Source organism: Marmota monax, unplaced genomic scaffold (genome assembly GCF_021218885.2).
Source record: "Marmota monax isolate L192 unplaced genomic scaffold, Marmota_monax_Labrador192_F-V1.1 WCK01_AAM20220418_F8-fsc00064, whole genome shotgun sequence".
Lineage (NCBI taxonomy): Eukaryota > Metazoa > Chordata > Mammalia > Rodentia > Sciuridae > Marmota > Marmota monax.
The window spans coordinates 7,651,641-7,666,192 of record NW_026694542.1 but is presented as its reverse complement, the minus strand read 5'-3'; the positions used below and the strand labels follow the sequence as shown (position 1 = coordinate 7,666,192).

Below are 14,552 nucleotides of genomic sequence, written 5' to 3'. Positions count from 1 at the left end.
GAGAGCCAAGGGGCTGGGGCTGTTGAACAGATGGAGGGAAAGTTGCAGCTGGTGGAAATGCACTTTCATGTGTAAAGTTTGGTCCTTGGAGGATTGTGATTTCCAACTCTGAAGGCAGCAGTGGGCAGGTGGCTCTGCTCCATGCTCCGCCTTATCCCCCCATTACCACCCAGAAAACTCTACAGAGGCTCTGTGCCAGGACTCAGCCACCATGCCTTCCGCCAGCATCCCTTTCAACAGGCAGAAGCTGGCATGGTGACACCTTGGCACAGCCAGGATGGCAGAGGACTGCAATGCTTTCGCAGCTGAAGGGGGGCAGGGGAATAGGAGGGATTAATCCAGCCTCCCTGGAGGGGACCAGGTGGACTGAGAACAGACGGAGAGATGGAGGGAGGGAATAGGAAAAGTACATTCACAGACTTTCCAAAGCTGTTTATGTTTTTTACATGCATGGGGTCTCTCTGTCATGCTTTGGCTGAGAGAGGCAGTGGGGAAAAGAGAAAAACTAGCAAACTCTGGGAATCTGGGTTCATTTAACCCTAACCTTGAGGTACTTCATAAGGAGAGAATATACCTTCGGTTTTTCATGACATGCTTGCCCACCCAAACTTAAGAAGTGATGCCTACATCTGTAGCTATAACAAAACAGCCACCTGTCATAGCATATTCAGAGCTTTGCCCACAGGAACAGAGACTGCTGGCACAGCCATACAATCATACAATCTCTCAAGGTTCTACCTTATCATGCTCAGACTCTTGGGGAATAACTTGGACAACCATGCCACCCACACCTAAGAGAGCGGCCAGGGGCAGAGTGGGATGCGAGCAGACCCCTGCCTCTTCCTTCTCTTTTTATTTGTACTAGACTATGCCCCAGTTGATCAAGAACAGAAACTGCCCACTCATCTTGTGAAAATCCAAGAGCTTTTTTTAGAATATGTGATTTTGCTTCCTTTGATTAAAAAAAAAAAAAACAAAAACAAAAAACAAACAAAATCTGGAACCCAGTTCCTTATCACTACTAAGTCCATTTTCCCAGGAGATGTCACTGTTGGAGATAATAACTTAAGTATTCTTGGAGTGGAGGTAGTCTCTCTCTTCCTAGTGGGTTGTCTTCTTTGCTCCCTTCCCAAACTTGGCATCAAGACCAAGACCTATGGAAAGGAGAAAATGGACTTAGCTTCATGGGGAGACACAAAACCTACCAATGATTTTGGGGAGTTAGTCTTGGTTCTCCAAATGGGGACTTTAAATAAACTGAATTTCAGAACACTGGTTCTACATAACTTTCTCAGAGACAACAGAATAGCACCAAACAAACAAACAAAAAAAAATGACCAAGATACTGGTAATGACAAATATGTGTGTGTGCACGCATGCATGTTCACATGTTCATATTTGTGTGTGTGTGTGTGTGTGTACATATAGCAAGACTGAAAGAAAGTTGAGTCAGAATGTCTAAGATAGTTTTCTCAGTTCATCTATGTCATCACATGTTAGTAGGGAATAGCATAATTTTGTCTTGCTCAGGATCTGGGTAAATCAAGTCAGTGGAAGGAGACCACTGAAGAACAGCACACTAAGAAGAATACATTAGAAATAATGCTTCCTTTTCTCTTTTGAGAAAGTTTTCTCTAAAACAGCTAAATTTTCAAATACATAAATATATTTTAGGGGAAAAAACATAAAGAGCTCTGTCATCGCCCCTCTGTGTAGCCAAGAGAGGTGTCTTCTCTGGATGGAACTTACCCAGGAACACAAGCACAGTGCCTACCCACTGCATGAGGCTAATGGGGTTGGCAAAGAGGATCACAGAGGCCAAAATAGTGAAGAACTTCCGAGTTGTCGTGATGATTGAGCAGGTCAGGGGACCAAAATACACAACTGTCATGAAGATGAAGCTCTAGAGAATGAGAGAAAGGTGGCTCAGGTTGATTCTTAGGTATCTTACCATTAGGTCTAAAGTAACAGACATCAGGGCTAATCTTGACATTTCTTATCTCAGCCAGGCCAGTCTTTCCTAAGGAACCAGCCACTACCACAAGGAAGCCAAGATATCCCCTCTCAAGAACTCACCTGACCCAAGGCACTAGTCAGGCCAAAGAGCAGGATATTATAGATGATGATTGGGTACCTTTCAGCAAAGCTCAAGAACTCCCAGAGCTCCCCAGTGAACAGGATTCCTAAGAAGAAACAGTGAAAGATAAATGGCACATCTTATGTGGCACACACACCTATGCATGGTCTGCTCCAGTACTATGAAGGAGGATAAGTATGGAAAACTACATGTAGTGCCTTTATATTGCCTGTCATGCATCTTTCTCATGTTTTTGTTTTGTTTTCTGATTAGAAAAACTAACTAAAGACTTGATTTGGTGAGAAAGGCTTGAAAGTTAAGGAGTTACTTCCACTCCAGTGATTGGAGGCAGCAAAGATCCTTGGGTGCTGTGGAGATAGTGACCCATACACCTCTCACTCAAAGAAGCTCCTTGCATTAGTCACCTCCAGCCACCTCTAGCCTCCTCCATTAACCTGATGTGCTACACAAAAAATACTTTCTACAGGTGCCCAGATTTGAAAAATTAGGAAACAATCATTTCAAAGCAAAATATAAGCCAGGGAAACTCAGTGAGACCCTGTTTAAAAATATAAAAAGGGCTGGGGATATAGTCCAGTGGTAGAGTTTCCCTGGGGTTCAATCCCCAGTACCAGGGGAGAAAAATGCACTCACATTTGAACTGCATTCAGTGTATACCTGTTTGTTTCCTATGAACACCATTCCAATATCTTGTTTGCCTCTAAGAGGGAAAGTTCCCAGGTACTTCCATGTGTTTTACAATGTGTGTCTTCCCATGATATCTGACACACAGAGAGACCCCCTGTTGCATTAGTGACAGGTAGTAAGCAAATCCTGCTAGTGCAGGTCATTCCAGGAAGGTTTCTCAGGGTTTAGACAGAAGGGCATCTTGGAACCAAGCACTGGTCTGCACAAAGTAAGCAACTGGCAGCAGAGATAGGATCAACTGGACAAGTGCAGTCTGCCCTCTGGTGATACATGGAAAGAATAGCAGAACTGCTCCTTACCAGCTCCTAGAAGCAATGTCGACCAAAGGTTGATGTTCAACATCATGTGGTTGGAGCCTGTTTGGTAATGAGCCCGCATGTGGTCCTGGGAAACACCTGTCAGTCCATCCAAGGTCAGAGACAATAGCTGGGAAAGAAAGGGAGCAACCTGCAATGCAACCACCAAGTCCTCTCCCTAATTCAGGACACAGGATTCCTATCCTCAGGGCTCCTCAAAAAGCCACTACCCCAGGACAGAGACCTAGGAACACTGATGTCATTTGGTCCTGGGTAGAAGGTGGGCAGAGATGATGTCCGTCCCCCAGGCACTGAATTGACAGGCTAACTGAGCTGTAGAATGGAACTATAATAGAGTAGAGCTTTCATTAAAACTGGAAAACTCTAATCCCATCAGGTTAGTTTCCTAGCTTGAAGTACAGTGCTTCAAATAATGGATTCTGTGGTCAGACTGCCTGGTTTGGAATCCTGACTCCACCATTTAAATAGCATGGACAACAAGCCTCGGTTTCACTATCTGTAAAATATTACCTGTGTTAGGAGATTGTTGTAAAAATCAATTAATATGTAAAAGATTTGGAATGGTCCCTAACACATAAGCAATAGCTCCCAGTGTATTATTTTTAACCCTGGCCTCCACACTGCTTGGAAGTTCACAGTAAGAGCTACATTATTCCTTTTTTCTCAGGTCTCCATGACCTCACATTATGATCTAGACACAAACCTCAGAGTTAACTGTTCCCCAGAAGCTGTAGTTAAATATTTCAGGCTTCCCATCATGGGTTCAGCAGAGCCCAAAAATGGAGGTCAAGGAGTACCACAACCTTTCTCAAGACATGTAACTAGCCTTCTGTCTCCAAAGTAGGGCTGTCCTCTGGTTAACTTTGCCAGAAAAGTCTGCCCTCCCCAGGACTGCATACCAGGAGTAATTCTCCATAGCCGATTGTGTGTTCTTCCATCCCAACTACTTTCTTGGGTTTGTACATGAAAAGGGCCACTCCAGCCACAATTAGCAACACACACAGGTACTTGGCCAATGGGTACTTCTTCTTCAAGAGGGTCACCCCAAGGAGCATGACTACAGGGAAAAAAACAGAGAGGAAAATTCAGGTACTCACAGGCATCAATTACCCCAGTTACCCTCCTCCCAGGAGCCAAGAAAAGACTCAGGAAGAAAAGAATGTCTGAGAAAGAAGTCCTAAAGAAAATGAGAGGAGGGGTGCCAAGCTGGCACCTAGATAAAGATGATTGAGCAACAAGCTTGAGTAGAGTATAAGGCGGAGAAAAGGTAGAGGACAAAGGTGAAAGTTATGGGAAGAAATGCAGCATGAGTGGGAAACAGTGGGGAAAGATGAGGGGTTGAGAAAAAGAAACTGATGAGCAAAATGGGACTTAGGATATGTAATAATAATGTAAACACATGGACACCAAAATGACTGACCACGTGAAGCTGACTAGGCTAGTCTCCAGCTTGCACTGAGGTTTACCAGCCGGTACACACCACAGGAAATGGCAAAGATGCCTAGATGGGCAGGGAGAAGGACTGAAGGAAACTCTTTGGAGAAAGGTATGATGAAATCCAGAGAGACACAGATCTCTCTGGCAGAGGAAAAGTGAGCTTATTCCAGGAAAAGTGAGGACAGAAGATGGAGATCATCTTCTTCTGCTTACCTGGGATTGGCTTGCAGGATTTACCAAGGACCTGAAATTAAATTCAGCAAATAATTTCTGAGCATTTATGACATGCCAGGAACCATACTGCATGTCACATTAAGTAAGCAAAGGGCTTACATGGGGCACATTAGCCTCAGAAAGCAGCCCTGTCATTGCCCAACCCACCACTATACCCTAGCTCCAGGTTTTATACTCTGAATTTCTCAAATACTGTTTCCCAAGGCTGTTTCTTTTTATTTAAGTCACAGACATGACAGAAGCCCCCTCAGTTCTTTTCAAACAATTCTGAGCCAACACTCATCCCACCCTGAAGTTTCACCTGAGTTGGATAGTTGACAAACTGTAGTGCTGAGTTGCTGGAGACCATAGCACCCAAATAGGACAAAGAACAGGCAGCATAGAGCCAGCTCCGAGTACGATCCACCCTGGCAGTGTCAAAAAACTGGATCACTGGGAGAAGAAGAAGAAAAAAAAACATACAAGAGAAACCTGGTGGGGCTAGGATGGACCACTAAGCAAAAGTTGAAGCTGCATGAAAGGAATTTGCCAAACTATTTCTATTTTCTTAGACTGAGGAATCGCTGAAAATTATTCAACTCCCCAATTCCACCTGATCCTAACACAAGATGACATGTTGGGTGGAGATGGGGATCTCATTCCATTCAAGAGAGGACTTAGCCCTGCTGCTAGTCTCCTGGAAACAAAAAAAGTTCAAAACATGTTTGAAGATGACACACAAAGGAAAGTCAAAGGGCCAAAGGAAAAAAAGTTTTCAAGTATTCTCAATAGGGATTTAGAACACAAAAGATCCACTTTCTGCATATTTCTAACTCAAAAGTTGGGCTATGTAAGGAAATAATATTTAATCTCATTTCAAAATTATTAGTTTTACAGACTGCAGAGAGGTTGTGTGATTACTAAAGTGGGTGGAGTTTGAAAAAGTAAAATTTAAGGTGAATCAATGCCTAATGCCCAGGGTGGCAGGAGGTGGGGGACATTCAACAATTTACTATTTAGGTACTCACAGATCTTGGCAAACACAGCATTGATCACACACTGGATGAAGACTAGGGTTAAGGCAAAGGTGAACGTCTCCTGTTTGGCTCCCTCCCCATATTTTCCTCTTGTTCTAAAAATAAAATGCATGAGAAAAAAAAGGGGGAAATTAGTATACTTCATTCAATTTCATCTAGTGTGTCCAGAGCCACTGAAGGCTTTGGAGTTATCTTTCCTCTTTGGATGTAGGAAGAAAATGTCTGTGAGGATCACTGGGCTCATTTACAAAAGGGGTTGATTTTATTGGATCGAGACAATAGGCACCTCAGTATCCCACAGTCGAAGGAAATAATATCCATAAAGGAGAGAGATAAAGGACACAAGTAAAATTTGACAGTGAAACGAAGTACCCCAGGCAGAAGTATTTGCGCTAGACAGCAAAGCCGAGAGCAAAAGAACAGGCTGGGTGCAAGCATCTGGGAGTTTCAAAGAGCAGCTGGTTCAGGTCAAGGAAACCTGCTCTGGGGTAGAAGTTCCAGGTTTTTTGTTATTGTTGTTGTTATTTTATTTTGAGACAGGGTCTCGCTAAGTTGCTGAGACTGGCTTTGAACTTGGGATTTTCCAGCCTTAGCCTCCCCAGCCGCTGGGCTTACAGGCGTGCACCACCACGCCCAGCAGTTCCAGGTTCTTGAAACCAGCAAGAGCAAAAACACTAAAGGAAGAAAATTAACCAGGTACCGAAAATCCAGAGGCCAACTCTGGTGTTTTGGAATTAGCGGGTGGCTCAGCTGGGGATACATACGTAGCGGAATACTAGGAGGGCCAGAGCCAGGCGGAAGAACAAGAGGAAAGCCCAGGGCCAGAAAATGAAAGTCTGAGAACTGGAACGCAGGCTGGGCAGAGAGGACTGGGTGAGGGGGAATGTCTGCGTTCCCTCCCCGGGGGTCCGCTCACATCTTTTCCTGCAGGATCCCATAGTAGAAATAGCAGACAAAGACACCAAGGAAGCAGAGCGGCAGGCGCAGCCGGTCGGGCACCAGAGATTTGCTAGCGGCCATGAGACGCCCGGACGAGCCGACCACAGACCCGCTCACAGCCGGTAACGGCACCGGCGGCGGAGGCGACAACTCCAGGCGGACATCGCCGACCGGCGGCAGGGGCCTCATAGGAGCTGCATGCGACCGCCTCTCACTAGGCCCCAGAAGTCACCTCCAGAATTGCCAGCTCAGGGCTGCCGAGAGGGAAATTCCTTAGAACCCAGCGACCGCCTTCTAGGAAAGAAGAGCGACGCTGAGACCTTGACTCCATTCCTGGTGGTCAGAGGAGTAGGAATTCGCAAGGTTAACGCCTCGCTAAAGAGATTCTTTTGACCAGGCAATTCCGAAGACAACTGCAACCCGGAGCTCACCGGGGTGGCTTGGGAGATACCCGGGCGTGTGATGATGACGTATAAGGATGTGGAGGTCACCAATTGGCTGCACTGCGTGAAGATAGACAGGTGGGCGGGGAAGGAGGAGGGGCGCCGGCGGAGCCCATCGAATAGTCTTTCTACGGGTCTGCAGCCCGGCTTCTGCTGGGTCCTAACACCAAGAAGCAGGTGGAGCCTTGGCGCCCTCTAGCTGCTACGTAGCGTCAGCAACTCGAGCGGACTCCTCCAGAGCGTTCAAGGCCTGGCTTAGAGGAGCAGGGCTCTTTACAAAGCGGTGGGTCAGGGCTCTTGTCACTTTAGATCCGGGCATCCTACACATGTAGCCTAAATTCTGAGCCACGTTCAGAAAACTAGAGATAATTAGTAATAGCCGCGTTGTCGCCCCTTCACTGTCCTGAGGATCAAATGAGCTGAGGTTTATGAAAGTGTTTTATAAACTGTAAATTGTGACCCACTTGAATCAAAGTGTGAAATATGATATATCAAGAAATTTGTAATGTTTTGAACAACCAACAATAAAAAAAAAACTGTAAATTGTGATGTGGAAATTTAAGATATTATTGGTCATTACTGTTTCTCAACTCCGATCTTATTTCATCACATCCTGGAGGTGGAAATGCAAGCTTATTGAAGTGAATTTTCTTCAAGGCCTTCCAGCTCACCAACAATGGAGCAAATACTTTGGCTGCCCCCCAGCTTCTTTCCCACCATTATTAAGCCCTCTTGGGACCTCCCCCCCCCCCACCCCGCATCCAAGGGTTAGATCTCCACCCGCTGAACAGAATTGCCAGGGCAAGACTGACACCAGGTCTTTCCACTGCCACCCCCAACCCTCCACTTAACAACTGGCCCAATTCTCAGGTGGTCCCTTGGACTCTGAGCTTCTCTCTAGCAGCTTATTCCTTTGGCACCACCTCAGGCAAAGGAAGGAAACGCTGGGCAGCACCACACCCATCGCCTGGGGCCTGACTCACTAAGGCTTTGGGGGCAAGCCAGATATCTTTCATGGAGTGGGAGGAGTAGTAGATAGAATACAGGGTCTGTCCCCAGCTCTTTTTATGGGTGGGAGACAGGGGTCCCCACACCTTTGCTCTCTTGCCTCTTAGCTTACTCCACTGAATCAGGTGGCACTTCCTGGGAACCAAACAGGAGCTGGGACCAGACCTGAGTTCTAGTTCTAGCTCTGCTTCTTTGCCAGCTGGGACCTCAAACAATTCACCTGACCTCTGAGTCAAGTTTCCTCATGTAAAATTAATGGGAATATAATAACAAGCAGGAGAGCACTGTCATTAGAAGCATGGACAATGAATTCAAATGATCAGGTTTCCAATCCTAGCTCCCCCACTATGTGTCTGTCTTTTGGGAAAAGTTATTCAATCTTTTTGACCTTCCCACATCAGTACAATGGGACTTATTACATTTCTCTCCTTGGGTGGTTGTCATATTTTGATGGCATTTCATATGAAGCACCTAACACGGTATCTGCTGCTTTACCAAGCCCATGAATGGTAGTTACAAGTGGCCTGAGATAGGTAGAGTTATTTATATCATTATTGTGACTCTCCTTCCGGTTGTCAACTTTCCATCTATGCAGTGGGGATGTCCTTTGTGAGAATGCTTTGTGAATTCCAAAGCACTGTCAGAATGTTTGGTGATTATTCAAATTTTCACCAAAAGCCTCAGAACTCTTACAGGTGCAGCACTGGACCGAGAGACTGCAAAAGGGCAAGGACGGTTTCTTTGTATTCTCTAAGGTTGCACACTGTGCTGGGGGGTACTCACTGAGAATACCCAATGGGAGCAAAGCCTTCTTTACTGTGCCATGGGAGTCCACCTGAATAGTCTTCCCTGGTCTTGTCCCCCTTGCCAGTGCAAGGGCATACTGTCTTTCCTTGGTCACCTTCTTTCCTCTCTGAAACCCATTCGGCTTAGACTCATAGAGAAACAGGTAATTTCCCTAATGATTCCCGCACCCCACCTCCAGGACACACCATTCTGGAAAGATTTTTCTTGGACCTGTTTTTTTTTGTTGTTGTTGTTGTTATTCTTGGGAAGAATTCATACAGCACCCAAGCCCACTAGTTATATATTAAGTAAGGGCTCCTTCTCTTGAAGACAAGACCAAGTGATGAATATGGTACCCTGTATCTCAGCCCCACTCCTCCTATCACAGGTATTTAAACAGAACTTCAAGCTGCTGGGAATACGTATTGATTTATTTGGTCTATTAACACCAAGATCTGAAAAAAAAAAAAAAATCTCTAAACACAAGATAAGAAAACTTGGAACATTAACATTCTTCTTCAATTTTGTGTAAGCTCTGCAGTACGGAAAATATACAAACTTCAAACAGCTGCAAAAATAGTGTCTTTGGGAGAAAATAGAGTTTCTACATTGATACAAGAAAAATAGGCATTTTTCTAATCCAGCCCAGCCCTGGGGCAGGTGGAGGGTGTAGAGTCACCACTTGCCACCTGGAGGAATGCCAGCCCTCCCTCTCCCCTGCCACCCACCTGGGGCTGGGCTGCTGCTTAAGACAATCTTTAGTCAGGGTGAAAGTGAGATGAAAATGCCACTTGGGAAATACTTGGTTCCTCCCTCTGCCAGCAGCTGAATTGGTCAAGTGTTGTGGCCCTCTAGGGCCGCTTTGGTCAGCTCCTCCAAAGAGAGGGAGGCACGGAGCTGGGGTGTCTGCCTTCTGGGCTGCTCTTCCGTGTTTCTGGAGGTGGAGAGGGATTTGAACTTGGCCTTCCCCTCTCCTTCAATCACAGCCAGCTTACTCCACCACAACAGGAGCCTCCTATAAGTCATTTGGACTTGCATCCTGGGGTGGGAAACTCAAGACCTTCTTGGGTGAGTTTCCACTGAGTGAGGGAAGCGGCAGGTACACAGGTGTGAGTTGTCAGCTGCCCAGCTGCTAAAGGAGAAGGCAAGTCCCCTCACATTTGGAGGGGCTGGTGTCCATCAGAAAGAGGACCTGGGGCTTTGACACAATAAGTGAAAGTGCTCGAAGGCCGAGAGGGAAGGGCTCCTCCATCCCCCTGCTTGGGGAGCTAGAGAGGGGCCTGCCACCAAGGCACTGGTCTCCATGGTAAAGTTGGGGGGGGTCCCCTCAAACCACCAGGGAGCTCTGGAAAAGCACAGACTCTTCTGATGGTGGGGTGCGCTGCCATGGCTCGAATGGCAGTGGGGAGGCCTTGGAGGCCTCTGGATCCTTCCGAGTCGGTGCCCTGGGGCTGGCAGGGGGAAGGGGAGACCCCGGGCTTGAGGGGCAGTTACGGAAGATGAAGCCCATGCCAGGGAAAAGTGGCTTCATCAAGCTGACAGGGCAGAAGGCTGAGCCAGTCGGGTTGAAATGGACTTTGTTCTTGTCAGGACAGGAAGTCAGGAAGGCCAGGTCAGGACCTGGGGACCTGGAGGATGGAGAGAGACAAACACATACAAACACACAGAAAAGTGGCCAGTGAGAGAGGTTGCCAGCAGCCAGGGAGCTGGGTCTCTGCTCAAACAGGATGGTAGCTTTTTATTTTTTTTTAATATTTATTTTTTAGTTTTAGATAGACACAATATCTTTATTTTATTTTTATGTGGTGCTGATGATCAAACCTTGCACAAGCCTTGCACATGCCAGGCGAGCGCGCTACCACTTGAGCCACATCCCCAGCCCTAGCTTTTTTATTTTAAATGGCACTGGGGATTGAACCCAAGGGTGCTTTACCACAAGGCTACATCCCCAACCCTTTTTAATTTTGAGAAGCTCTAAATTGCCCAGGCTGGCCTTGAACTTGTGATCCTCTTGCCTCAGCCTCCCAAGTTGCAGGGATGTCACTGCACCCAGCTCAAACAGGAGAGTAACTTGATCGATCAAAAAATGAAAGGCTATAGTCTTTAGGCTCCTCAGCTCTCTATTTTTTAAAAATATGGCTAAACAGATGAAACACAATTTAGCTAGAAATAGGAGGAACAGTTCCCAGTAATGTGATTCTAGGAGACCAAGGGATCTTTTCATTGGAAAATTTTCTCCAGGGAGTAGTGTTTGAGGGGCAGACCACATGCCTGAAGGCAGAGATCTAGGCACAGTGACCATTCTAAGACTTTATAGCCTAAAGCAGGGTTCTTGGCCTTAGTGCTTCTGACATTTTGAGCTGCATAATTTTTTGCAGAGGCGAGAGTGGGAAAGCACTGTCCTGAGATCGCAGGATGTTTAACAGCATTCCTGGCCTCTGCCCAGGACAGTAGCAATACCCACAGTACTATGTTCTTTCCCCTTCATACACACTTATGACAACTAAAAATGTCTCTTAACATTGTCAAATATCTACCTCAGGGCAAATATGTCTCCCATTGAAATAATTGTCCTGAAGATTCTAATTCTTGAGCAGGTTTGGAAGGTAGGATTATCAAAAACTTTCACTGGGAGGAAAGGACAGCAACAACTATGAGAAAGGCTGTTAGACTTTCTCAGAAGGTCTGGATTCTGACTCCCCACGTCTCACCTTTAAAGTGGGAAGAATCATCTCTTCCCTTCTGACCACTGGAAGAAATGGAAGGATGAAAAGAGGTGAGTTCAGTGAGCTCCTGAGTAAGGAATCCTTATGATAAAAAGTGTCTGGAGTGAAGCAGCCCTGAGAAGCTGCTGGCTGTGAGGCTCCCAGTGAGAAGACAAAGGTGTGGGAAGATGATGGAGCTCCATCACTAGTGGTTCCCTTTACTGGTTCTTTTGATTGAAGGAAAATATACATGGAAAAACCCACTTAGGGGGCTGGAGATCTAGCTCAGTTGGTAGAGTACTTGCCTCCCATGCACAAGGCCCTCAGTTCAATCCCCAGCACAGCAAAAAAAAAAAAAAAAAGAAAAAGAAAAAAGAAAAACACACTTAGGGTAAAAATTGATACATTATTTTCCATTTTAATCCTAGAATCCTAATAATTCCAAGGCCTAAGAAGAAGAGTGAGATGGGAGAAGAAGAGCAGAGTTCTGGCACAAAGTGGGAAGAGGTGGCAGGCGTGATAGGCCACTGTGCCAGGGGAAGGCCTGTGGGACCGGAGACTTCAGTGGCAAGCTGTTCCCACCAGAGAAGGATTTAAAAGAACCCCTCTTTATGGAGGAGTGGGGAATGGGCAGAAGAGGGAATGTTTTTGGTGTGTGACTAGGGGAGACCAAGCAACAAAGAACATGAGTGCAACCAGCATAACCCTGAGCAGCCAGATACCCTCCCTGAGAAATCTAAGCGATCTCAGAGGAGACAGCAGCTAAGAAGAGGAAAATGTCGCCAAAAAAACTCACTGTACACGAGAACTCCCCAAAGGAAAGATGGTGAAATGAAGAGACCTCATGAGCTACAGAATTTCAGACCCAGGATGTCTTAGAAAACAACGGATCAGTCACACTCTCTTACAGGGGTAACGCAGAGGCAGAAAGCTAGATGAGATGACTTGAAGACTACTTCCGGCATTATGAGTCTGTGAAAGAATCAGGACATGCAATAGCCTAATTTCTACCAGCATTTCCAGGATGTGACTATTAACCTATAACATGGAGTGACGGAGGACACAAGAGCCTGAGATCTGCTTAAGCTGTAAGTGCTGGCCTTTTGCTTCCACAACACCTCATTCTTAAAGGACACCAGGCAACAGCAACAGCAGGAACAAACTCCTACCCTCATGGGTTGTCTTCTCTATTGTTTGAGATACAAATGGTACCCTCAATGCCCAGAACCCAGTCCTAGCTAAAGCTTCACTCACACACCATGACTGAACTCCCTGACTGCCACTGAAACCACGACTTCCAATGTGAATCTGCCCTGATGGATATGAAGCTGCAGGAGAAACCAGAGGCCCTCTATGGGGCCTGCTAAGGGGTTCTGTGTGTACCTTTGGAAGGTGACCTCTCAATCTTCTGCTAACAGGAGGAACTGTAAAGAAATCACAAAAGAATGGCCTCTGAACTATCCAGTCTGGTTTGGGAATATTCCACAGTCCTTACTTGCAAGGTCTGGAACTTTCTGTCTGCAAGTTCATGATACTTGATCCATTACAGCCACAGGGTGAAGAACTATTAGTATGTTCTCTCTCTCCCTCTCTCTGATCATGGTTTAGCAAATTCTCACACTTTCCCTAGGGATAAAAAAATAAAAATGGAAGAAACAAAGGGCTGAAGTTTCTGATATCTTTCCTTTTCAGCTCCTGCTGTGCTTATGGCTGGCATGTGGGCAGAGAACAGGTTTCTATGGAGATAATGATAAGCAAAGATTTAAGTGCTCAGAGTAGGTAATGTCAACAAGTTTGATCATGAGAAAACTGCAATACTGAAAATCTGATGTTGCCAACACCTCTAGACAAGACAGAGTGCAAGAGTGAAAAGGGCCTGGCAGGTGGGATAACATAGGGCTTGACCTCCATCTTTGTCCCTCCCTCCCACACCCCATCCACTTGATGAACTCACGTGGCCTCTTCAAACACGCGCACTCTCTCACAGCCTTCTGGGGGCTCCCGTTTGAAGACATAGCTGTGATTGGGCCGAGGGGAGGCAGCAAAGGCAAGGACTGGAGATGGGCTGCCATCTTCAAGGAAGGCTGGGTGACCTGGAGAATAGGCTGCAAACAAAGTAAGGCTGAGTCCCAGAAGGGACATGAAATGAATGTCATGAAAGGGACATTACTGCATTCCTCAGCTCAGACCTTGGGTGTAAAGGGGTGAGGCTGGGAGGTACGTGATAAAGTAGGTGGTAGTGGTTATGCTAACCAGGCTGCTCTGTTTCATATTCACATTAAAAAGCCTTTGAGGTAGCTTACAAACATACATAACATATGACAGAATACAAGAACAGTGGAGTTGATGGGAAAAGAAGGTCTTATAATACTGTACTCTTGGGAGGTAGAAGAAGACTGGAGGTAGAGGAATCCTATATGGCATCCCTCTTTGCCTTCTCCTGAGACTGTGATGCCCCTGACTGTCCCTACCTGCCAGCATGCCAGGACTTCTCCTTGTTGCAGTCTGGAACATACATCCCTCCTTGCAGGGAGCACTCTTGTACTAACTTTGAGGAACCACCTTTACACAGGATAAAATTTTATCAGAGGATAAAATTCTTCTTATTTTATACCTAGAGACTGTACTTTGCCTAGGTTACAAATATTCACTTTATCTGCATTTACCTCATTTATTCCTTGTTACTCGTGGCTCTATTTACCTATGTGTATTGTTAGATCATTCTGTCCCTGAGAAATCCAGCCTACATCATGTGCCCTTGACCAGCCTACCTCATGAAGTGGCTGGGAGAATCAAATCAGGGGATGTAGGCACAGTGCTTTATAACATATGGATCATTAGTAGGAGGCAGGAATCCTATCTCTTCTTCCCCATGAGAAGTC

At 46.0% G+C, this 14,552-nt stretch overlaps 2 protein-coding genes across 4 annotated transcripts in view; both read right to left on the bottom strand.

The window, feature by feature from the left end:
* Positions 1–417: 417 nt before the first annotated feature.
* Positions 418–6,931, bottom strand: Slc35b1 (solute carrier family 35 member B1). 2 transcript variants are annotated; one of them, XM_046420456.2, is made up of 9 exons: positions 6,706–6,931; positions 5,781–5,884; positions 5,075–5,205; positions 4,753–4,783; positions 4,002–4,159; positions 3,085–3,211; positions 2,077–2,183; positions 1,750–1,903; positions 418–1,154 (listed from the first exon to the last, which is right to left on the bottom strand). In XM_046420456.2, the coding sequence occupies exons 1-9, from the start codon at positions 6,915–6,917 to the stop codon at positions 1,102–1,104; spliced, it is 1,077 nt and encodes a 358-aa protein (XP_046276412.1). In that variant the 5' UTR covers positions 6,918–6,931; the 3' UTR covers positions 418–1,101. The 2 variants fall into 2 exon arrangements, with proteins under 2 accessions (XP_046276412.1, XP_046276413.1); XM_046420457.2 differs by having other exon boundaries at positions 5,075–5,180; positions 6,706–6,722.
* A 2,437-nt stretch (positions 6,932–9,368) lies between these two features.
* The window catches only part of Fam117a (family with sequence similarity 117 member A), a 43,844-nt gene continuing 38,660 nt past the window's right edge, over positions 9,369–14,552 (bottom strand). Inside the window, exons 7-9 of one of the 2 annotated variants that reach the window (XM_046420455.2) lie at positions 13,625–13,775; positions 11,677–11,714; positions 10,417–10,593 (exon numbers count right to left, since the gene is read on the bottom strand). In XM_046420455.2, coding sequence (XP_046276411.1) covers positions 10,565–10,593; positions 11,677–11,714; positions 13,625–13,775 — 218 coding nt within the window. In that variant the 3' untranslated portion in view covers positions 10,417–10,564. Of the gene's footprint in view, positions 10,594–11,676; positions 11,715–13,624; positions 13,776–14,552 lie in introns of both variants that reach the window. The other variant, XM_046420454.2, reaches the window with a different exon arrangement.

What these genes read in the sequence shown, in the direction of transcription:
- Slc35b1 (XM_046420456.2), bottom strand. Translation starts at nt 6,917, where the DNA reads ATGAGGCCCCTGCCGCCGGTCGGCGATGTCCGCCTGGAGTTGTCGCCT. An exon ending in TTGTCAACTATCCAACTCAG is followed by an intron (nt 4,784 to 5,074) that starts GTGAAACTTCAG and finishes ATTTAATTTCAG; the next exon opens with GTCCTTGGTAAATCCTGCAA. An exon ending in GACATTGCTTCTAGGAGCTG is followed by an intron (nt 2,184 to 3,084) that starts GTAAGGAGCAGT and finishes GTTTCTTCTTAG; the next exon opens with GAATCCTGTTCACTGGGGAG.